Genomic DNA, 24365 nt, shown 5'->3' with positions numbered 1-24365 from the left:
CTGGATGCTTTTTGTGGGTTCACCCTCCCAAAGGCATGTCAGTCTCAGAGACTGAAATCACAGGATTATCAGAGGATGTTGTAGATATTAGTGAAACATGGTTGCAGGAGGGGTGTGATTGGCAACTAAATATTCCTGGATTTTGTTGCTTCAAGTGTGATAGAATCAGAGGGGCAAGAGGGAGAGGTGTTGCATTGCTTGTCAGAGAAAATATTACAGCGGTGCTTTGGCAGGATAGATTAAAGGGCTCATCTAGGGAGGCTATTTGGGTGGAATTGAGGAATGGGAAAGGTGTAGTAATACTTATAGGGGTGTATTATAGGCCACCTAATGGGGAGTGAGAATTGGAGGAGCAAATTTGTAAGGAGATAGCAGATATTTGTAGTAAGCACAAGGTTGTTATTGTGGGAGATTTTAATTTTCCACACATAGACTGGGAAGCCCATTCTGTAAAAGGGCTGGATGGTTTGGAGTTTGTAAAATGTGTGCAGGATAGTTTTTTGCAGCAATACATAGAGATACCAACTAGAGAAGGGGCAGTGTTGGATCTCCTGTTAGGGAATGAGATAGGTCAGGTGACAGAGGTATGTGTTAGGGAGCACTTTGGGTCCAGTGATCACAATGCCATTAGTTTCAATATAATTATGGAGAAGGTTAGGTTTGGACCCAGGGTTGAGATTTTTGATTGGAGAAAGACTAACTTTGAGGAGATGCGAAAGGAGTTAGAAGGAGTGAATTGGGACAATTTTCCACTGACATTGGGTGGAACTACAACCAGAGGTCATTGGGTTTACAGTAAATGGTGAAAAGTTTAAGGGGAACATGAGGGCAATCTTCAGGATCATTAGAGACTGGAATGAGCTGCCAGCACAAGAAATGCTTGTGAGCTCCATTTCAACATCTAAGCAAAATTTGAATGGGTTCTTGGATGGTAGGGGTATGGAAGGCTATGGTCCCGGTGCAGTTAGATGGAGGTAGTTTCAATAGTTTTAGTATACATCTCGATTGATAGATTGGGGAAGCACAGTAGTGCAGTAGTTAGAGTATTGGTTTACAGTGCCAGTGACCCGGGGTCAATTCCTTCTGCTGCCTACATTCTCCCCGTGATAGCAAGGGTTACCTGCAGGTGCTCTGGTTCCTCCCATGTCCCAAAGACAGGTTATATGGCTGCAATTGGGTCACATGGGCTTGCTGGGTTGGAGGGGCCTGCTACTATGCAGTAACTCAAATAAATACCTGTGCCATGACAGACTCATCAGTCACAGAAAAGTTATGAGGACTTCAAGTTTATTGTCACTGGAATTTTACAATAATAATTTGATTTCACCAGTTCCAAATCTCCTGTGCAGACTGTGTTTTATTGTCATCTATAAATCATGGGATAGTTTGAGTAACTGTTGTCAAGGATGTAACATCTCAAAATGGCCAACATGAGAGGCACAATTTTAAACATCTAGAGGAAAGTGTAGGGGGGAATGTTAGAGGTTTTTTTTAAACACCCTGCCAGGGTGGTGGTAGAGGCGAATGCATTAAGGGCATTTAAGAAACTCTTAGACGGGAGGGTTAGATTAATCTTAAACTAAGTTAAAGGGTTGAAACAGTATCGTGGGCCAACTGGCCTGTTCAGTGCTGCACTGTTCTATATAACACTGACTAATCAAAACTTGAGGTGTAAAACAAACAGCAAAATCATTGTCCATGCAACATACTGGCCAGTCCTCTCTAAAATGCAGCTGAAAATATTACCATTGTATTTCATATACAGTTCTGCAGAGATAGGACCACAACAATAGATTAATTTAGGCTTCTATTATAATCTTGTGAATCAGGAAGATTACATCAAAACATATCAAAGTTTCACATGAAAATTGCAAAGAAATAGAATGAAGTATTGTTGCAAAATCATCCAATCATTAAAAATATTGTGACTTACGAAGTACTTTTTAATTTAAACAGTTCTATGACTATAATAACGTGAAACTGAAGTCTAAAACATGGCCTTAGGCTGAACATATGTCAGTAAGTGCTTCCCAGCAATTTCAATTCAAATTTAATTTCATCCATTTACTATCCTTGAGCTTACTGCAGAAGGCAGTGAGTAGATCAACAATACAATAAACAATGTTAAAAGTAGCAAAAGAAACCCAATAATGATATACTTCTTGTAGTTCTTCCAGATCAGATAATAGACGCATATGAAAGGTCTCATAAACCAATTGAAAGAAGTATCGGGACGGCTATAAAGAGAAGAAAAACACTTGGTAAAACAGTTGAAAACCATTGTAAGGACATTGTTCAATATCTTAAGCAGTATAATAGCCTGGTTCAGTGCATTAACAGTCAATATTTCAGGACAAGACACTTCAGGACTGGAAAGGAAGGGGAAAGATGCTAGAATAAGAATGCAGGGGAAGGGGAAGGCTAGAAGGTGATAGGTGAAGGCAGGTGGCTATGGAGGGAGAATAAAGTAAGAAAATGTGAGGTGATAGTTGGAAGGGGTAAAGTGCTGGAGAAGAAGGAATCTGATAGGAGAGGAGAGGAACATGAGAGAAAGGGAAGGAGGAGGGGCACTAGGGGGAGGTAGTTGGCAGGTGAGGAGAAAAGGTAAGAAGTGGGCCAGACTGGGGAATTGAAGAAGAGGGAAGAGGGAGGGGAAAATTACTGGATGTTGAAGAAATCGATGTTCATGCAATCAGGTTGACCATTAATTTCTCCACTTCTGGTAGACTTCTGGTCAAATTTCAGGTGCCCTTCTTCCTTCCCTTTCTCCAAAGGTCCACTTTCCACTGCTATCAGATTTCCTCTTGAGCCCTTTATGTTTCTCATCTATTACCTCCTAGCTCCTTCCCAACTAACCTGATTTCGCCTATCACCTCCTAGCTCCTTCCCTACTCACCTGATTTCACCTATCACCTCCTAGCTCCTTCTCCACTCACTCGATTTCACCTATCACCTCCTAGCTGGTATTATTTCCCCTCCTCACACACTCTTATCTTCTCCCCTCCTTTCAAGTCCTGCTGAAGGGCCTCAGCCCTAAACATTGACTGTTCATTCATTTCAATAGATACGGTCTGACCTGCTATGTTACTCCAGCATTTTGTGTGTGTGTTGCTCCGGATTTCCAATAGCTGCAGAATGTCTTGTGCTAGTGGTTAAGTCTCCAGTCTAACAGCCAGATGTTAGGACCACTGAACCAGAAATATGAGTTTGAATCCCAGCATGTCAGCTGGAGAATTTAAATTTTGGGGTGACACAGAGGTGTAGCAGTTAGTGTTTCACGTTAGAGTACTAACAGTCCAGGTTCAATTCCTACTGCTGTCTCCACATTCCATTACTAGGTTAATTGGTCACATGGGTGTATTTGGGCGGTGTGGGCTTGTAGGGCTGGAAGAGCCTGTTACTGTGCTGTATCTCGAAATACAATATCGTAAATCTTCTGTAATCTTTGCAGCGGGACATTGATAGGATGCAGATTTGGGCTGAGAAGAGACAGATAGATTTCAAACTGGTAAAGTGTGAAGCGATTCACTTTGAAAGGTCAAACTTGAAGGCTGGGTACAGAAATGATGGCAGGATTCCTAGCAGCATGGGTGAACAGAAGGCTCTTGAGCTCTATCTCCATAGAACCCTGGAAGTTGCTGTACAAGATGACAGGATGGTTAAGAAGGTGTATGATGAGTTGGCCTTCATTAGTTGGGGAACTGAGTCCAAGAGCCATGAGGTAATGTTGCAGCTCTGTAAAACTCTAGTTAGACCACACTTGGAGTATTGAGTTTAGTTCTGGTCGCCTCATTATATTGAGGAAGCTTTAGAGAGAGTGCAGAGAGATTTACCAGAGTGCTGGCTTGCTAGCTGGATTAGAGAACATGCCTATGAGGATAGGTTTAATGAGGCAAACCTTTTCTCTTTGGGGCAAAGAAGAATGAGAGGTTTCTTGATAGAAGTTCATAATGGTATAGACAGAGTGAACAGCTAGAGAATTTTTCCCCAGGTGGAAATAGCTAATACAAGGATGCTTAGTTTTAAAGTAATTGGAGGAAAGTATAGGGGGAATGTCAGAAGTAGCTATTATACACATAGAGTGGTGGGTGTGTGGAATGCACTGCCAGGGATGGTGGTGGACACAGATACATTACAGACATTTAAGAGACTCTTAGATCAGCACATGGATGAATGAAAAATGGAGGGCTATGTGAGAGAAGGGTTAGATTGATCTTGGAGTAGGTTATATGGTCAGCACAAGATCATGGGCTAAAGGGCCTGTACTGTATTCTATACTACAAGATAGGCCAAAGTACTGAGCATTTCCTTATCGTGATAGGCATTCTACCATTATGATAACATAATGATATCATGATAACATTCTACCAACAAACCTGAGGAAAATGAAAAGACTTCTATTTGAGAGGTCATTTCACATAGTCTCAAGATGTCTCAAAGTTACTGTTTTAATTTAGAAAATCCAATAGCCAATTAATGCATAGCATTTTTCCACAGAGAATTATGCAGTGATGACCAGCTTAGGCTATGTGACAGTGAAGAGATAGATTGATCATAGAGTAGGTTAAAAGTTTAACACAATTTTGTGGGCTTTGCAACATGCTGTAGTTTTCTATGTTCTAGGATAAATATTGGCCATATTATAAGACCACAAGTTAGGCCATTTGGCCCATTGAATCTGCTCCACCACTTTATCATAGCTGATTCATTATCCCTCTCAACCCCATTCTCCTGTCTTCTTCCTGTAATTTTTGGCACCCTTACTAATTAAGAACACATCAATTTCCACTTTAAATATACCCTATGACTTGAACTCTACAGCCATCTGTGGCAATGAATTCCACAGATTCACCATCCTCTGGCTAAAGAAATTCCTTGCACCTCTGTTCTACAGGGATGTCCTTCTATTCTGTGGCTCCGAGACTCTCTCCTTATTGGATAATTCTCTCCATATGCACTCTATCTAGGCCTTTCAATATTCAATAAGTTTCAATGAGATCCCCCCTTCATTTTGCTAAACTTCAGCAAGTACGAGCCCAGAACCCTCAAACGCTCCTCATTCATTAACCCTTTCATTCCCAGGACCGTTCTCATGAACCTCCTCTGGACCCTCTCCAATGCGAACACATCTTTCCTTAGATAAGAGGCCTACAACTGTTCAGAATACTTCAAGTGCTGCCTGACCAATGCCTTATGAAGCTTCAGCATTACATTGTTCCTTTTATGTTCTAGTCCTCTGGAAATGAGTGCTAACATTACATAATGGGTCATCTCCTTTATTCTTTGACACCCATCTGAATGGGTAGGAAGGGCATTGATTAAATATCTCATCCTGTACAAAGCTTCTCCAGCAAGATTGTTTCAGTGATGATGTACATCGTCAGTCCAGACTTTAGTTCTCTGCATCACTTCAACCTGAAACCTTTTGACTCGAAGGTAAGGAAATTTCTAAAGTAAGTACATGTTTGGCACAGCATTGTGGGCCAAGGGGCCTGTATTGTGCTCTAGGTTTTCTATGTTTCTATGAATCGGGAACTATCAAATGCACCTGAGTACAATGCTTGTTAGTTTACAATATGTAGGTCTTCTCCAAGGATCATCACCTTGTTGTGGTAGACAGGCTTGTGTGTTCTTGAGATCCCAAGAGTGATGCCGTCTGGAGTTTAGCTCCTGGTAAAGTCACCCATGGTAGTAAGGTTAAGGGTGTGGTTCCTGACAAAGAGCGATCCAGTCAAGACCTCACCTGGCAGAAGATGATAACATATCATGATGGCAATGAACACGGATGAGGGGTCTCCAGTCATCTTGGATGCCATGCTAATGGACCCTAACCCTAATCTGTCAAGAACCATGTTGTGGTTGCCCATGCATCAGCCTCCCTATATTAAACAAATTCATGCACAGGCATTCTCCATTAGGGAATAACCACTTGGGAGAACGTCATGCTCTAATACTACTATTACGACTACTAGTACTACAATATGTGGCTCCAGTTATACCAATAGTATTAGATGCACCTAGTAAAATGCAGTTATATATACTTGTTTAGAAATCCTTAGGTTTAACATTGTAGAAAAAGCCACACCGTGGAATTATGCTTAACAGGCTAAGAAATACTCTTGAGTTCATCAAACATGTTCTGATATTCACTGCCAAATACAAAAGAACTTAGAATATAGAACCTTCAGGCTCACCAGGCCACAATGTTGTGCGGAAAATTAGATTAGATTAGATTAGATTATGAGGACACTCAGTCCTCGTTTATTGTCATTTAGAAATGCATGCATTAAAAGATGATACAATGTTCCTCCAGAATGATATCACAGAAACACAGGACAAACCAAGACTAAAACTAACAAAGTAAAGTAAAGGCATCCGTTAGTCTTGCGAGACCATGGATCTGTGCCTGGAAAGTCTTCACTCTCCAGGGAGCAGGCTTGGGCAAGGTTGTATGGAAGACCAGCAGTTGCCCATGCTGCAAGTCTCCCCTCTCCACGACACCAATGTTGTCCAAGGGAAGGGCATTAGGACCCACACAGCTTGGCACCAGTGTCGTCGTAGAGCAATGTGTGACTAAGTGACTTGCTCAAGGACACAATACACATTGCCTTGGCTGGGGCTCGAACTCACGACCTTCAGGTCGCTAGTCCAATGCCTTAACCACTTGGCCATGTGCCCACACTAACAAAACTAACAAAACCACATAATTATAACATATAGTTACAACAGTGCAAAGCAATACCGCAATTTGATAAAGAGCAGACCATGGGCACGGTAAGAAAAAGTCTTGTCTCAACAGCCCCATCATCTCATGCAGGCGGTAGAAGGGAGAAACTCTCCCTGCCTCCAAGCGCCGCAAACTTGCCAATGCATTGGAAGCACCCGACCGCAGCCGACTCTGAGTCCATCCGTAAACTTCGAGCCTCCGACCAGCCCTCCGACACCGAGCACCATCTCTGCCGAGCGCTTCGACCCTGCCCCAGCTGCCGAGCAACAAGCAAAACCGAGGACTCGGGGCTTTCCCCTCCGGAGATTCTGGATCACACAGTAACAGCGGCAGCGAAAATTTAGCCTATTCTAAGATCAATATAACCCTTCCCTGTCACATAGCCTGATTTGGCCTTTACTCCATAATTCTTTGTGGAAGAATGTTATGCATTAATTGGCTACTGGGTTTCCTGCATTAAAAGAGTAACTGCACTTTTTTTACAGTAATGTACTTTGGGACATCCTGAGATTTTTTTTTTGCGTGTCACAGCAGACAGTCAGCCATTCTTGTCTGGCGCGTGGTCTCAGGATTGGTCTCCTTTTGGATTAACTGGGTCACGATATGAGCATTCCTGACTCGATCCTTTTTTTTTACGAGGCCGAGTGGCTAGCTCGACGCTCAACCCGGCACGGGTGGAAAGTGTGCTCGGGGGTGGCCCGACTTGGATTCGAACTCAGGAACCTTCGCTCTGGAGTCCGGCGTTGATGTCACTGCGCCACCAGCCGGCCGATCCTGAGATTATGTAAAATGACCTCTCAAATACCAGTCTTTCCACTTTCCTCAGGTATGTTGGTGGAATATTGTATGGCATATCACTATAAGAAAATGCTTCAGTACTTTGGCATACCTCAGAACGTAAAGCATTACGACCCTTCCACCCACAATGTTATGCTGACCTTTTAACCTGCTCCAAGAACAATCTAACCCTTCCCTCCTACATTGCCCTCAATTTTTCTATCTTCCATGTGCTTATCTAAGAGTTTATTAATTGCTGTTAATGTATCTGACTCTACTATCACCCTGCACTCACCATGTCTGTGTAAAAAACTTACCTCTGACATTCCACCATGTCCAATGCTCCATGAAAACAAATGAAAGAAAACCTACTCTTATACCATATTAATAATGAATACTATAAGTCCTTTTGATGTTACACAGTAAGCCAGTGATGACCAAGGAAATTTAATTTAAGCCTAGGGACCTAAAAACAAAATTTCTTGCCAGGTGAAAGGTGACAGTAAGTTACAAGCAAGTTTGAAGTGCAGGTCAGATTGCTGTAAAACCCCAGATTTCTTTCATCTTAGGCTGTTTCTGCAGTGAAATCAGACTTACTTGGGCTTCTCCAAAGGCTCTGGTCCTTTACGACCACTACCGACTGGATTCTTTTCCGCCTCTTCAGCAGTGAGCAGGTGGAATTCAGCTTGAACTTTGCCCTTCAGTTAGTGGGGTGGAAATGATAATTATCATAGGTAAGCAAGAAAAAACATGAATAAACAACATTTTATAGAGACAACTTTGATCATTGCAGGAATGATTTTACACCAGGTCTTTATTTTAGTGAGCTATCACATGGATAATATTCCTATATCACTGCGCCCTTCTGGAATCACTCCTGCTGCAAAAATAAGAAAATAACGGTGTCTATTTAGTAACTCCCAATGCCACCATCCCCTTCGTTACAATCTGTCTTGCTTTCAGTCACTTTCTCCCAGGCTATACCATTTAACCATTAAACCATTATATCTGTCATCCTATCCACTCCGTGGCCATTTTCACCTGCTTGTTAATCACAGTTCAAAGTATTTACACAGATTGCCTTATTTTGCACATTTGTTGTTTGTCAGTCTTTGTATGTAATGTTTCATTGATTCTGTTGTTTTTCTTAGTTCTACTGTGAATGCTGCAAGAAAATGAATCTCAGGGTGGTATATGGTGACGTATATGTATTTGGATAATGATTAACTTTGATCTTTACACTTTAAATATAGCTGATAGGAGACACCCTGCCTAAAAGTAAAAAGAGAAAAGTTACGCAACTCCATACTATCTCAATCCTCTTAATCCATTTCCTTATAATGTAGAATTTCATTATATTTTGCTAGCTCTATAATGTACTTACTGTGAGTTCTCCAGACTTTTCCAATGGCCACCAACCCCGCAGACGCTTTTGCTGAAATGCTGAGACATGCTTAATCTGAGAGTCTTCTTCAAGCATATGTAAGCCACATTTCTTGGCCACTTTTGCACCACAAGGGAATCCATTCAGATTCAGCTCCACAGACCCTACAAACATAAATTAGAAGAAAATATAAAGATGCTTATAACTGATAAATACCCTTAGCTGATGTAAAATGCTGTGTAATTAATTCTGCTTTCTAATTGTCCTGTTCTGACATGTCGGTCCATGGCCTCCTCTTGTGCCATGAGGCCACACTCAGGGTGAAGATGCAACACTCTATATTCCATCTAAGTAGGCTCCATCCTGATGGCATGAATATCAATTTTCATTGCAGTAAAACTTTTCCCTCCCCTCCCCTCCCCTCTTCTTCTATCCCCCACTCTGGCCTCTTACCTCTTCTCACCTGCCCATCACCTCCTCCTTCCTCTCCTTCCTGTTTCTCTTTCTCCCATGGTTCAAGCTGGATAATAGAGGGGAAAGCCAACCTAACATTTCCTCATTGTTGCAGTAGAGGAGGCCATGTACTGGCATTGGAATGGGAATGGGAATGGGAATGGGAAGTCAAATTGAAATATCTAGCCATCAAGAAATCCTGCCTTTTGTAGCAGATGGAGCAAAAGTGCTTGAAATTTAACTTGTTAGCTTTTATCAAGAAGTCTCTGTGACAGAGGCAAGTCTCTTGAAGTTGCAAACAGCTCTTGAAAAGTAGAGCTCCTAAACCCTTTCCTTCTTCACATCCTGTGGGATCTAAACTTTTTAAAAAACTGCAGTCTTCTAGACAGTGAATTCCAAATATTTTCTTCAGCCTTATGAATGAAAAATAGATAGCATTATGAATTTATGCTTACCCAGAAAGTCATCAGAAGAAAGCCTATCAAAATCCCAGACCTGAAGTACAAGGACTGCAGGAACTTTGCGTTCTGTCTTGTGCAAGGAGAAATTGGAATGTCTCTTGTTTATAACCATCAGTCTCTCAGCAGGTAAGTAGTTGAAAGGAAAAATAAAACGCCAGTTGAAATTTCCCTCCCCAGTCAAAGAGTTGTAGTGTACATCTGTTTCTTTCTTATCTTCTTCTTTTCCTTTTAGCCAACTGTGAAAGAAAAGGAAATTTGCAAAGTTCAAAATTCAAAGTAACGTATCAATAAAGTATGTATACTCAGTGGCTACCTTATTAGGTACCTCCTATAGCTAATAAAGTGGCCACTGAGTTCATGATCTGCTGCTGTAAACCATACTGTTCAAGATTCACGCTGTTGTAACACCTGGTTGTTTAAGTTACTGTCTCTGTTCTGTCAGCCTGAACTAGTCTGGACATTCTCCTGGTACGACCTCTCTCGTTATCAGTGTTTTCACTTACAGAACTGCTGCTCACTGCATGGCTTTTATGTGTGTTTCTCGCATTATTCTCTGTAAACTCTAATGATTGTTGTCTGTGAAAATCTGAGATAATTAAACTACTCTGTCTGGCACCAATAATCATTGAATGGTCAAAGTCACTTAGATCACATTTCTTCCTCATTCTGATGTTTGGTGTGAACAACAACTGAACTTCTTGACCATGTTTGCTTGCTTTTATGTATTGAATTGCTGCCACATGATTGGCTGATTAGATATTTGCATTAACAAACAGGTGTACCTAATAAAGTAGCCAATAAGTGTATACACAGCCTTGAAATTCATTTTCTTATTGGCATTTACAGGGAAATAAAGAAATATGATAGAATGTAAGGAAAAAAATCTGTACATAAAGACTGATCAAAAACAATTGTGCAAATAATAAAAAAGTAAATTAATAATATTAAGTAGGTGAGTTGTAGTTGAAAGTAGATTGTGGAGTCAGTTCGAGATTAAGGTGAGTGTATAAATGACAAGTCAACACATTGTGAACAAGGGTTCTTGTGCCTTGTCTCTGATAAATCCAAGTTCTAAATTTGATCATCCACAATCCAACCGGTCAGAAATCCCTATTGTTCTGAGATGCTTCTTTAGGAGCATTTTCCAGCAACAATATCCTGATGAAAAGTCTTGGCCTGAAACATTGATTGTTCTTTCCTCTCCCGAGGATGACTCCTGAACTGCTGAGTTCCTCTAGCATTTTGTGTCTGTGTTTCCTTTCAAATAACTGAAAAAAAGTTGAAATGAATTGTGGAATAAGGATATATCCAGTACTGTGAAAAAGTCCTAAGCACATATATATGGTTAGGGTGAATAAATTCTTCTCAGGCTACCAGGCAGGTACAGGTGTTGATTTTAGCCGACGTTTCGATGACAAACTCTGCCATCACAACGGCAGTTAAAATTGATACCTGTACCTGACTGGCAGCCTGAGAAGAGTTTATTCATCATATATGCCAGGAAAACACTAGGCCCTTTCTCATATAACTGGGGTGCCTAAGACTGTATATTATGTCTTTCCAGTTATCAAATAACCCTAAACACTACTGAACTAATACAAAGCTAAGTACTCTTCTTTCTGTTTCCCAACCACTCTCTTATTTTAACCAATATATATAGTACTGTGCAAAGGTCTTCCCGCCTGGCTCAGAACGAGGGGTGTTTGATAAGTTCATGACCTAAGGTAGAAGGAGTCAATTTTAGAAAACCTAGCACACTTATTTTTCAACATAGTCCCCTCCTACATGTACACACTTAGTCTAGCGGTTGTGGAGCATACGGATCCCTTCTTTGTAGAAGTGGTCCACAGCAGGGGTGATTGATAAGTTCGTGGCCAAAGGTAGAAGGAGATGAGTTATACAGCTCTCATTACATGCACGTGCAGCTCAACTCTTTGAGTGAAAATGCAGAAAATTTGAAGTTAATAACTCATCTCTTTCTACTATAAGGCCACAAACTTATCAAACACCCCTGCTGTGGACCACTTCTGGAGGTCCAAGACACTGACTTCTACAAAGAAGGGATCCATATGCTCCACAACCACTGGACTAGTTGTGTACATGTAGGAAAAATAAATGTGCTAGGTTTTCTAAAATTGAATCCTTTTACCATAGGCCACAAACTTATCAATCACCCTTCGTATACTGTATGTACCTAAGGCTTTTGCACAATGATCCACATGACCACATACTCCCGAGCAACAGGGCAGGGAGTCAGCATGGTAGCATAGCCTTAGCGTAACACTTCACAGCACCAGCTGTAAGATTGGGTTCAATTCTCACTGCCGCCCCAAAGGAAGCTGTGACCATGTTGGTTTTCTTCGGTGCTCTAGTTCCTTCCCACATTCCATAGACATACAGGTTAGGGTTTGTAAAGAGCACACCACTGGAAGTGTGGTGACTCTTGCAGACTGTCCCGAGCACATTTTGGACTGTGTTGAACATTGAGGCAAACAGCACATTTCACTGTATGTTTTGATGTACATGTGACAAATAAAGCCAATCTTTAAAACTTTAAAGTTTCTCACTGCCCTGTGATCAGTGGCTACCTGGCTTCAGGCTACACTCATTATTCCAGCTTGGCCCAGTACTTGTAGAGCATTGGTATGTCTATGTGACAGAGGGGCCATTGCATTTCTACCCGCCTAATTATCTCACAGGTTTCCTTTCAGAGTGTTGATGCCCCATCCCCATGCTCTCCGCTTATTAAAGCTATTGAACCAACCACTCTTTGCCTTCTGTGGGCAAGCCAGTTCTGGATCCACAAAACAATGTTCCCTTGGATCCCATGCCTCCTTACTTTCTCAATAAGCCTTGCATGGGGTACCTTATCAAATGCCTTGTTGAAATCCATATACCCTACATCTACTGCTCTTCCTTCATCAATGTGTTTAGTCACATCCTCAAAAAATTCAATCAGGCTCGTAAGGCATGACCTGCCCTTGACAAAGCCATACTGACTATTCCTAATCATATTATATCCCTCCAAATGTTCATAAATCCTGCCTCTCAGGATCTTCTCCATCAACTTACCAACCACTGAAGTAAGACTCACTGGTCTATAATTTCCTGGGCTATCTCTACGCCCTTTCTTGAATAAAGGAACAATATCCGCAACCCTCCAATCCTCTGGAACCTCTCCTGTCCTCATTGATGATGGAAAGATCATCGCCAGAGGCTCAGCAATTTCCTCCCTTGCCTCCTACAGCAGCCTGGGGTATATCTCATCGATTCAAATTTAAATTTATTTATTTACCAGTTGTTCACAGAAACATACAGTGAAATGCATTGCTTGTATTAACAACCAGAATAGCCTAAGGAGATGCTGGGGGCAGCCTACAAGGTCACTACACATTCTGGCACCAACCATAGCATGCCCACCATGCCCACAACCACAGCATGCCCAGAATGCTCAGCAGAGCAACACAGAACACAACAACAACAAAACAAGCCACTTTCCTCACTCCCACACACACGGACAGCCCACCAGCTCTAAGGGAGGCCTTCAGCCACCAGTCCTCTGGCTTCGGCCATTGGGCTTTAACTTCCAGACTACCACTCAGCTTTCGGGCTTTGCTCTTCAGTGTCGACCCGTGGACCATCCAATTCCAGCACCAGCGTAGCATGATCACAGTGCTCGGCAGAACAAATCACAACACAACAAGCAACAGAGCAACAGCAGCATAACAAACCCATTCCTTCCCTCCTATGCACCGACACATATGGGTAGTCCTCCAACCTCATGACAGACCTGTGTACCTCGAGTCTCCAGGCTTTGGCCATTGGACTTTAATTTTCAGACTATCACGTGACCTTCAGGCTTTGATCTTCAGTATTGACCGCTGGACGAGCTAATTCCCATGTCCCACAATGCTTGGCAGAACTCAACAAGCAACAAAACAACAACAGCAAAACAAGCTCCTTTTTTCTCTCCCACCTGCACACATGGGCAGTCCCTAGACAGCCTTCCAGACTCCAGCCATCAGACCTCCATTTCCTTTTTGTAAAGGAGTTTTAGGGGATCGACATGAGTTTCATCTCCTGATTGGCAAGTTGTGAGATGGATCTGCTGATACCTCAGGCGAACTCAGATCTGCTGAAGAACGGGTCAGACGTGAAACTATGATATTGTTACAGAGACTTGGCTGTTGCAAGCATAGCATGTTCGGGGGACCTTGATTTCTGAGAGATACTGAGGCTCTGGTTAAGAAAAAAGTTGGAGGTGTATAGCAGGTATGGGCAGGTAGGAACAAATGAGGTACTTGAGGAATGTAAGAAATGTAAGAGAATACATAAGAAAGAAATCAAGAGGGTTAAAAGAAGGCATGAGGTGACTCTAGCAGACAAGGTCAAGGAGAATCTTTATACTTTATTGTCGCTAAACAATTGATACTAGAATGTACAATTATCACAGCGATATTTGATTCTGCGCTTCCCACTCCCTGGATTACAAATCGACAGTAAATATTAAAAATTTAAATTATAAACCATAAATAGAAAATAGAAAAATAGAAAGTGAGGTAGTGCAAAAAAAAACCGAGAGGCAGGTCCGGATATTTGGAGGGTACGGCCCAGATCCGGGTCAGGATCCGTTCAGCAGTCTTATCACAGTTGGAAAGTAGCTGTTCCCAAATCTGGCCGTATGAGTCTTCAAGCTCCTGAGCCTTCTCCTGGAGGGAAGAGGGACGAAAAGTGTGTTGGCTGGGTGGGTCGTGTCCTTGATTATCCTGGCAGCACTGCTCTGACAGCGTGCGGTGTAAAATGAGTCCAAGGACGGAAGATTGGTTTGTGTGATGTGCTGCGCCGTGTTCACGATCTTCTGCAGCTTCTTCCGGTCTTGGACAGGACAACTTCCATACCAGGTTGTGATGCACCCTAGAAGAATGCTTTCTACGGTGCATCTATAAAAATTAGTGGGGGTTTTAGGGGACAGGCCAAATTTCTTTAGTTTTCTCAGGAAGTAAAGGTGCTGGTGGGCCTTCTTGGCAGTGGACTCTGCTTGGTTAGACCAAGTCAGGTCATTTGTGATATTGACCCCGAGGAACTTAAAGCTTTTGACCTGTTCCACTTGCGCACCACCGATGTAAATTGGGTCGTGCGGTCCGCTACTCCTTTTGAAGTCAACAACCAATTCCTTTGTCTTGCTGATGTTGAGGGATAGGTTATTGTCTTTGCACCATATAACCATATAACAATTACAGCACGGAAACAGGCCATCTCGGCCCTTCTAGTCAGTGCCGAACTCCTACTCTCACCTGGTCCCACCGACCTGCACTCAGCCCATAACCCTCCATTTCTTTCCTGTCCATATATCTATCCAATTTAACTTTAAATGACAACATCGAACCTGCCTCAACCACTTCTGCTGGAAGCTCGTTCCACACAGCTGTCACTCTCTGAGTAAAGAAGTTCCCCCTCATGTTACACCTAAACTTTTGCCCTTTAACTCTCAACTCATGTCCTGTTGTTTGAATCTCTCCCATTCTCAATGGAAAAAGCCTATCCACGTTAACTCTGTCAATCCCCCTCATAATTTTAAACACCTCTATCAAGTCCCCCCTCAACCTTCTACGCTCCAAAGAATAAAGACTTAACTTGTTCAACCTTTCTCTGTAACCTTATTCTCTATGCCACCAGGTTCTTAATTTCCTCTCTGTACTCAAACTCATCATTACCTGAGATATGGCCTACAATTGTTGTGTCATCAGCAAACTTATATATTGAGTTCGATGGAAACTTGGCTACACAATCATGGGTGTACAGTGAGTACAGCAGGGGGCTGAGTACACAGCCTTGTGGGGCACCGGTGCTCAGAGTGATTGTAGAGGAGAGCTTGTCCCCTGTTTTTACAGCCTGGGTCCTGTCTGTGAGGAAGTTGAAGATCCAGCTGCAGATCTGAGTGCTAAGGCCCAGGTACCTCAGGGATTCTACCATTTGTTAAAAACAAAAGGATTTCAAGGGACAAAATTAGTCCTCTGGAAGACTGAAATGGTAATTCATACATGAAGCCAAATGTGATGGGGGAGGTCTTAAATGGATTTTTTACATCTAAATGTACTCAGGAGATGGACACAGAGTTTATAGAAGTGAGGTAACTCAGCAGCAAGGTCATGTACCTCTATATAAATTACAGAGGAGGAGGTGTTTGCTGTCCTGATGCAAATTAGCGTGGGTAAACCCCTAGCACCTGACAAAGTGTTCCCTCGGATCCTGTGGGAAGTAAGTGCAGGAACTGCAGGAGCAGTAGCCGAGATATTTGAATTATCCTTAGCAACAGATGAGGTACCAGAGGACTGGAGGATAGCTAATGTTGTTCCACTGTTTAAGAAAGGCTTTAAAAATAAACCAGGAAATTATAGACCAGTGAGTCTGACATCAGTAGTAGGAAGGTATTCAAAGAGACAAGATATATTAGTATTTTGATAGATAAGGATTGATTAGGGATAGTCAACTGGCTTTGTGCATGGTAACCAATCTTAATAAGATTTTTGAGGATGTTACCAGGAAAGTTGATGAAGGTAAGGCGGTGGATGGACATTAGCAACACACTTGACAAGGTCCCACATGGGAGGTTGGTCAAGAAGGTCCAGTCGATTGGCAATCAAGATGAGGTAGTAAATTGGATTAGACATTGGCTTTGTGGGAGAAGCCAGAGAGTAGTAGTAGATGCTTGCCTCTCTGACTGGAGGCCTGTGACTAGTAGAGTGATGGGTCCATTGTTGTTTGTCATCTATATCAATGATCTGGATGATAATGTGGTTAATTGGACCAACAAATCTGTGAATGCCACCAAGGAAGACAATCAAAGCTTGTAATGGGCTCTGGACCATTTGGAAAGTGGGCTGAAAAATGGCAAAAGGAATTTAATGTAGACAAGTGTGAGGTGTTGCACTTTGGTAGGACCAACCAGGGTAGATCTTACATAGTGAGCAGTAGGAAAGTGAGGAGTGAGGTAGAACAAAGTGATCTGGGAATACAGATTCATAATTCATTGAGAGTGGCATCACAGATAGATAAGGTAATTAAGACATTGCCCTTCATTGATCAACATATTGAGTACAGGAGCTGGATGTTATGTTGAAGTTGTATAAGACATTGGTGAGGCATATTGTAATTTAGAACATTGTTTACAATTTTGTTCATCAACCTACAGGAAAGATGTAAATAAGATTGAAAGAGTACATTGAAAATTTACAAGGATGTTGCTGGGACTAGAGGACCTGAGTTATAAGGAAATATTGAATAGAATAGACTTTATTCTTTGGAACGTAGATTATTGGGAGGAGATTTGATATACAAAATTATAAGGGGCGTAGACAGGGTAAATGTAAGCAGGCTTTTTCCACTGGGTTTGGGTGAGCCTACAACTAGAAGGCATCAGTTAAGGGTGGAGATGAAAAGTTTAAGGGGAACATGAGGGAAAACTTTCTCACTCAAAGAGTGGTGAGAGTGTGGAATGAGCTGATAGCACAAGTGGTGGATGCCATTTCAATTTCAATGCTTAAGATTAGTTTGCATAGGTACAATGTTGGGAGGGGTATGGAGGCTATGCTCCAGGTGCAGGTTGATGGGACTAGGCGGTTTAAATGGTTCAGAATGAACTGGGTGAGCTGAAGGACCTGTTTCTGTGCTGTGGTTTGCTGTATCTCCATGACTCTATGGGTAGAAATCACTGCTGGATGTTCTGAGGTTGAAGTGTTGGGTGGGCAGATCTGCCCCAATATATTTATAAATTTTGTTTTTAGGAGAACAATTACCATTCATCAGAGGCAAGCTTATTCTGTGTTTGAATCTAAGGCATTAATGCATTCTGGAATAGCTTCAGGTCATCGAGCATATAGTATTCTGCTACTCATTAGTCAGCTCCAATTCAACTTGCCAATTGTTTAAAACTTTGAGATATAATGCAGCTGCACCCAACCTAAACTACCGTTAACAAAAAGTTGGCTTATTTTAAAGATACATTAAAAGTATTTATATGTCACCATTTATTACCTTGAGATTTCTTTTCTCATTGGCATTTCCAGAGAAGTAAAGGGATTCAACAGAGTTTATGAAAAGCTATACATAAATAAAGACTGACAAACAACCAATGTGTAAAAGAAGGGAAATTGTGCAAATTTTTTTTAAAAAGTGAACAAACAGTACTGAGAACATGAGTTTGTTGAGTCCTTGAAAGTAAGTTTGTGGAATCAGTTGAGAGTTGACGTGAGTGAAGTTATCCATGCTGGTTCAGGAGTCTGATGGCTGTAGGATAATAACTGCTCCTGAACCTGGTGGTGTAGGACCTATAGCTGCTGTACCTCCTACCCAGTGGCAGTTAGACTAACTGCATGTCATAGCAGTTTAATGTTTAAACTCACTATTGATAATAGCTGATATAATTCTGTTTGTACTCGGATTGCCAACACATAACTTCTCATCCACAAAATAAATGTTCATTTTCAAAGCACAATTATGTGAGGTTAAGATCATTTGCAAATGAGATATCCAATAAGGTCAGCTAAATTTATTATCAAAGTACATATATTCACCTTGTAATATTCATTTTATTGGAGAACAAAGAAATACAATGGAATCAATGAAAAACTACACACAAAGACTGATAAACAACCAATGTGCAAAAAGAAGACAAACTGCAAAAGTAAAAAAAGTTAACATGTAATACTGAGAACATGATTTGTTTAATTCATTAAAATGAAAATAATTGGTGGAGGGGCAGGTAGTGTTGAGGAAACAGATAGGATACAGAAGGACTTAGACAGATTAGGAGAATGGGCAAGAAAGTGACAAATGAAATACAATGTTGGAAAATGCATGGTCATGTACTTCGGTAGTAGAAATAAATGTGAGGACTATTTTCTAAACAGGGAGAAAATCTGAGATGCAAAGGGACTTGGAAGTCCTTGTGCAGAACACCCTAAAGTTCAACTTGTATGTTGAGTCAGTGGTGAGGAAGGCAAATGCCATGTTAGCATTTATTTCAAGAGATCTAGAATAGAAGAGCAAGGATGTGTTGCTGAGGCTTTACAAGGCCTGGTGAGGCCTCACCTTGAGTATTGTAAACAGTTTTGGGCCCCTCATCTTAGAAAAGGCATGCTGGCATTGGAGAGGGTCCAGAGGAAGTTCACAAGGATGATTCCAGAAATGAAAGGGTTATCATACGAGGAGCATTTGATGGCTCTGGGTCTGTACTCGCTGAAATTCAGAAGGATGAGGTGGGATCTCATTCAAACATTTCTAATGTTGAAAGGCCTAGACCGAGTAGATGTGGAAAGGATGGTTCCCAATGTGAATCTATGACAGGAGGGCACAGCCTCAGGATAAAGGGGCACCCTTTCAAAACAGAGATGCGGAGAAATTTCTTTAGCTAAAGGGTGGTGAATTTGTGGAATTTGTTGCCACATGCAGCTGTGGAGGCCAGGTCGTTGGGTGTATTTAAGGCAGAGATTGATAGGTTTTTAAATGGATATGGCATCAAAGGTTACGGGGAGAAGGCCAGGAACTGGGATGAGGAGAGGAGAAAAAAGGATCAGCCATGATTGAATAGTGGAGCAGACTCAATGGGCCAGATGGCCTAATTCTGCTCCCATGTCTTATGGCCTAAAAGCAATTTGTAATTAAAAACAGAAAATACTGAAAACACTTGATATGTCAGACAACATCTAACCTTTCATGTATTAAAGAGTAAACTCCAGATCTGGTCTGAAAAGTAATGTAATAGTTAAATTTGTTTCACTTTATAAAGCCTTCACAAAATTATGAATATAGTTAAATCCCAGTTTTCAACAGGCTGCACCAGGACACAGCAGATTACACCTCAGTCTTCAATTTAACTAAAACTTAAATTTCAATCATATGAAATTCTTACCCCTTGATATAGATGTCACTTGATTTTTGACCAGTAATAATATTCTGATCTTCTAGTGCAACATCTTCAGTATTCCAAATAATTATTCTTAGTTCATACCTGTAATCACATACAGCACTTTGTCAGAGAGAAACTCACATTCATTCAAGGCAAGATGCTTAGTACAGGCATCAACCCAGAGACAATCTGACTTTATTCGGGTACTTTTATATCTGTCATGCACAAGAGATTCTGCAGATGTTGGAAATCCAGAGCAACATGCGCAAAATGCTGGAAGAACTTATCAGGTCAGGCAGCGTCTATGGATGGACTGAACGGTTGAATTTCAAGCTGAGACCCTTCATCAGGACTGGAAAGGAAGGGATTTGAAGCCAAAATAAGGTGGGGGTAGGGAAGGAATACAAACTGGAAGGTGAATAGTGAAACCATGTGAGGGGAAATGTAGGTGGATGGGGAGGGGGAATGAAGAGAGAAGCTGGGAGACGACAGGTGGAAAAGGCAAAGGGCTGAAGAAAAAAGAATTTAAAAGGAGAATTCTCTGAAGAGGAGGAGGGACATCTGAAGGAGGAGATTTGGCAGGTAAGGAAAAGAGAAGGGGTAAGAGGGGAGCCAGAATGGAATTAAAAAAGTGGGAAGGAGGAATGGATGTAATTACTAGAAGTTAGTGAAATTGAAATTCATTCCATCATGGTGGAGGCTATCCAACCTGAGTATGGCATTATTGTGGCACGAGAGGAGACCATGGACAAACTTGTAGGAATAGGAGTGGAGACACAAGGAAATCTGCAGATGCTGGAAATTCAAGCAACACACACAAAAAATACTGGTGAACACAGCAGGCCAGGCAGCATCTATAGGAAGAGGTACAGTTGACGTTTCGGGCCGGGACCTTCGTCAGGACTGACTAAAAGAAGAGATAGTAAGAAGTTTGAAAGTAGGAGGGGGAGGGGGAGATCCAAAATGATAGGAGAAGACAGGAGGGGAGGGGTGGATCTAAGAACTGGAAAGTTCATTGGCAAAAGGGATACGAGGCTGGAGAAGGGAGAGGGTCATGGGACAGGAAGCCTGGGGAGAGAGAGAAGGGGGGAGGGGAGCCCGGAGGGTGGACAGCAGGCAAAGAGTTATAGTGAGAGGGACAGAGGGAGAAAAAAGAGAGAGAAAAAAGGGGAAAAAATAAAAATATTTATTAAATAAATAAATAAGGGATGGGGTGTGAAGGGGAGGAGGGTCATTAACGGAAGTTAGAGAAGTCAATATTCATGCCATCAGGTTGGAGGCGACCCAGATGGAATATAAGGTGTTGCTCCTCCAACCTGAGTGTGGCTTCATCTCGGACTCTCACAGCTACCTGGACTATTCCTCTTCTCACCCTGTCTCTTGCAAAAATGCCATCCCCCTCTCACAATTCCTCCACCTCTGCCGCATCTGCTCTCAGGATGAGGCTTTTCATTCCAGGACGAAGGAGATGTCTTCTTTTTTTAAGGAAAGAGACTTCCCTTCCTCCACCATCAACTCTACTCTCAAACGCATCTCTCCCATTTCACGCACATCTGCTCTCACCCCATTCTCCCGCCACCCCACTAGGAATAGGGTTCCCCTGGTCCTCACCTACCACCCCACCAGCCTCCGGGTCCAACATATAATTCTCCATAACTTCCGCCACTTCCAACGGGATCCCACTAGCAAACACATCTTTCCCTCCCCCCTCTCTACTTTCCGCGGGGATCGCTCCCTACGCGACTCCCTTGTCCATTCGTTCCCCCCCTTCCCTTCCCACCGATCTCACTCCCAGCACTTATCCTTGTAAGTGGAACAAGTGCTACACATGCCCTTACACTTCCTCCCTCACCACCATTCAGGGCCCCAGACAGTCCTTCCAGGTGAGGCGACACTTCACCTGTGAGTCGGCTGGGGTGATATACTGCGGCCGTTGTTCCTGGTGTGGCCTTCTATATATTGGCGAGACCCGACACAGGCTGGGAGACCATTTCGCTGAACACCTACGCCGCTCTGCCCGCCAGAGGAAGCAAGATCTCCCAGTGGCCACACATTTTAATTCCACATCCCATTCCCATTCTAATATGTCTATCCATGGCCTCCTCTACTGTCAAGATGAAGCCACACTCAGATTGGAGGAACAACACCTTATATTCCGTCTGGGTAGCCTCCAACCTGATGGCATGAATATTGACTTCTCTAACTTCCGTTAATGTTCCTCCTCCCCTTCACACCCCATCCCTTATTTATTTATTTAATATATATTTTTTCTCCCCCTTTTTTTCTCTCTCTCTTTTTTCTCCCTCTGTCCCTCTCACTATAACTCCTTGCCTGCTCTGCACCCTCCGGGCTCCCCTCCCCCCTTCTCTCTCTCACCAGGCTTCCCGTCCCATTATCCTCTCCCTTCTCCAGTCTGGTATCCCTTTTGCCAATCAACTGTCCAGCTCTTAGATCCACCCCTCCCCTCCTGTCTTCTCCTATCATTTTGGATCTCCTCCTCCCCCTCCTACTTTCAAATCTCTTACTATCTCTTCTTTCAGTTAGTCCTGATGAAGGGTCCCAGCCCGAAACATCGACTGTACCTCTTCCTAGAGATGCTGCCTGGCCTGCTGCGTTCACCAGCATTTTTTGTGGGAATGGAAGTTGAATTGTAGTAGTTAGCCACCGGGAAATTCTGCCTTTTGTGTTGGACAACATGGAAGTGCTCGAAGGAGTGGTTCCACCAACCTGTACCGAGTCTCACCGATGTAGACCAGGCTGCACCGGGACACAGTAGATAACACCAACAGCCTCACAAGACACTTGAAATGACACTTCACCTGGAAGGACTGTTTGAGGCCATGAATGGGTTAATGGAAGAGGTATAGAGGCAGGTGTAGCACCTGTCTTGTTCACAGGGGTAAGTGCCAGCAGGAAGAAAAATGCGGAGGGATGAGTGATACACAGAAAATGCTGGAGGAACTCAGCAGGCCAGGCAGCATCGATGGAAAAGAATAAACAATCAATGTTTCGGGGCGAGATCTTTCATCAGTCCTGCCGAAGGGTCTCAGCCCGAAACGTCAACTGTGCTCTGTTCCATAGACGCTGCCTGGCCTGCTGAGTTCATCCAGAATTTTGTGTGTGTTGCTTGGGGTTCCAGCATCTGCAGATTTCCTCTTGTTTGTGAAGGATGAATGGAGAAGGACATAATATAGAGTGCGATACATATGGAATTGAGAAATTCGGATACTTGTGATACTTGAGAAATTATTTATAGAACCTGATGATTAATGGACAGAAAGGAGCAGGCAAAAGATGAAATTAATTAATGGTCAAGGAGAAATGCAAATGATTAGGAATGACCCGCGGATATTTGGGGTGAATTTTCAGGATTTTCACGTCTTTACCGATCAAACTCCATGTTAAATATACTCAGTGACTTGGCTTCCACAGACTGTATGTGGTAATGAATTGCACAGATTAACCACCCTCTGACTAATGAAATTCCTCCTCGTCACTATTCTAAAGGGACATCTGCATATTCTGAGGCTGTGCCCTCTGATCCTAGGCTCCCCAGCTGTTGGAAATATTCACTCCAAATCCACTCCATTTAGGCCTTTCAATATTCAATAGGTTTCAAGGAGATCACCCCTCATTCTTCTAAACTCGACTGAGTATAGGCCCAGAGCCATCAAACACTCCTCATATGTTAACCCTTTCTTTCTCAGAACCAGAAACCAGAGTTCCTCCACTGCAGTCCAGAAGGAGGACAGAGAGGAGAGTAGTGAGAATGAGAGGTAAGTGAGATGGGAAAGACATGGAGCTCAGATGATTGTGTGGGTGGACAAGGCACTGAAGAAGCAATATACTGTCTCCGGCCTGATGTCCAGGAAGGAGTCCATAAGAGGATGATATGGCAGAGTATCTGCAACACACACATGTGATAATATTATAACATAACCTCACAAGGATTTACTGTATATTTAACATTTTTAAAGCAACCCCCTGGCATCTTCAGAAATAAATGCACTCAGTGGCTGCTTTATTTGGTACCCCTGTACCTAATAAAGTAGTCATTGAATACATATTCAGGGTCCTCTGCTGCTGTAGAGGTTCAAGGTTCAAAACGTTGTGCGTCAAAGATGCTCTTTAGTACACGTGCTTATTTGAGTAACTGTCACCTTCCTGTCAGTTTGAACCATTCTGGCCATTCTCCTCTAACCTCTCTCATTAACAGGGCATTTTCACCCACAAAACTGCTGCTCACTGGATGCTTTTTGTTTTTCACACCATTCGCTCTAAGCTCCAGACAGTGTTGTGCACGAAAACCCCACAGGAGATATACAGGTATACATCCCAAAGAAGAAAAAGTATTCTGAAGGCAGGATGACACAAGAAGTCAAAGCCAACATAAAAGTAAAGAGTAGGCACATAATACAGCAAAAATTACTGGGAAGTTAGACGGTTGGGAAGCTTTTAAAATCCAATAGAAAGCAACTAAAAAAATCACAAAGAAGGAAAAGGTGGAATATGAAGGCAAGCTAGCCAATAATATTAAAGAGGATACTAAAAGTTTCTTTGGATATATAAAGTGTGAAACAGAAATTGAGTAGATATCAGACCAGTGTAAAATGATGCTGGAGACATAGTAATAGGGGACAAACAAAATGGCAGATG

The 24365-nt window shown here is 42.4% G+C and overlaps 1 protein-coding gene across 1 annotated transcript in view; it reads right to left on the bottom strand.

Annotated features, from left to right (window-relative positions):
• Positions 1-1574: 1574 nt before the first annotated feature.
• Positions 1575-24365, bottom strand: part of fer1l6 (fer-1 like family member 6) — a 395360-nt gene continuing 372569 nt past the window's right edge. Inside the window, exons 37-41 of the mRNA XM_063059547.1 lie at positions 19713-19811; positions 9797-10038; positions 8889-9052; positions 8102-8202; positions 1575-2237 (exon numbers count right to left, since the gene is read on the bottom strand). Of these exons, the coding sequence (XP_062915617.1) occupies positions 2057-2237; positions 8102-8202; positions 8889-9052; positions 9797-10038; positions 19713-19811 (787 nt within the window). The 3' untranslated portion in view covers positions 1575-2056. The remainder of the gene's footprint in view (positions 2238-8101; positions 8203-8888; positions 9053-9796; positions 10039-19712; positions 19812-24365) is intronic.

Source organism: Mobula hypostoma, chromosome 9 (genome assembly GCF_963921235.1).
Source record: "Mobula hypostoma chromosome 9, sMobHyp1.1, whole genome shotgun sequence".
Taxonomy (NCBI): domain Eukaryota; kingdom Metazoa; phylum Chordata; class Chondrichthyes; order Myliobatiformes; family Myliobatidae; genus Mobula; species Mobula hypostoma.
This window is presented reverse-complemented; position numbering and strand designations above follow the sequence as displayed.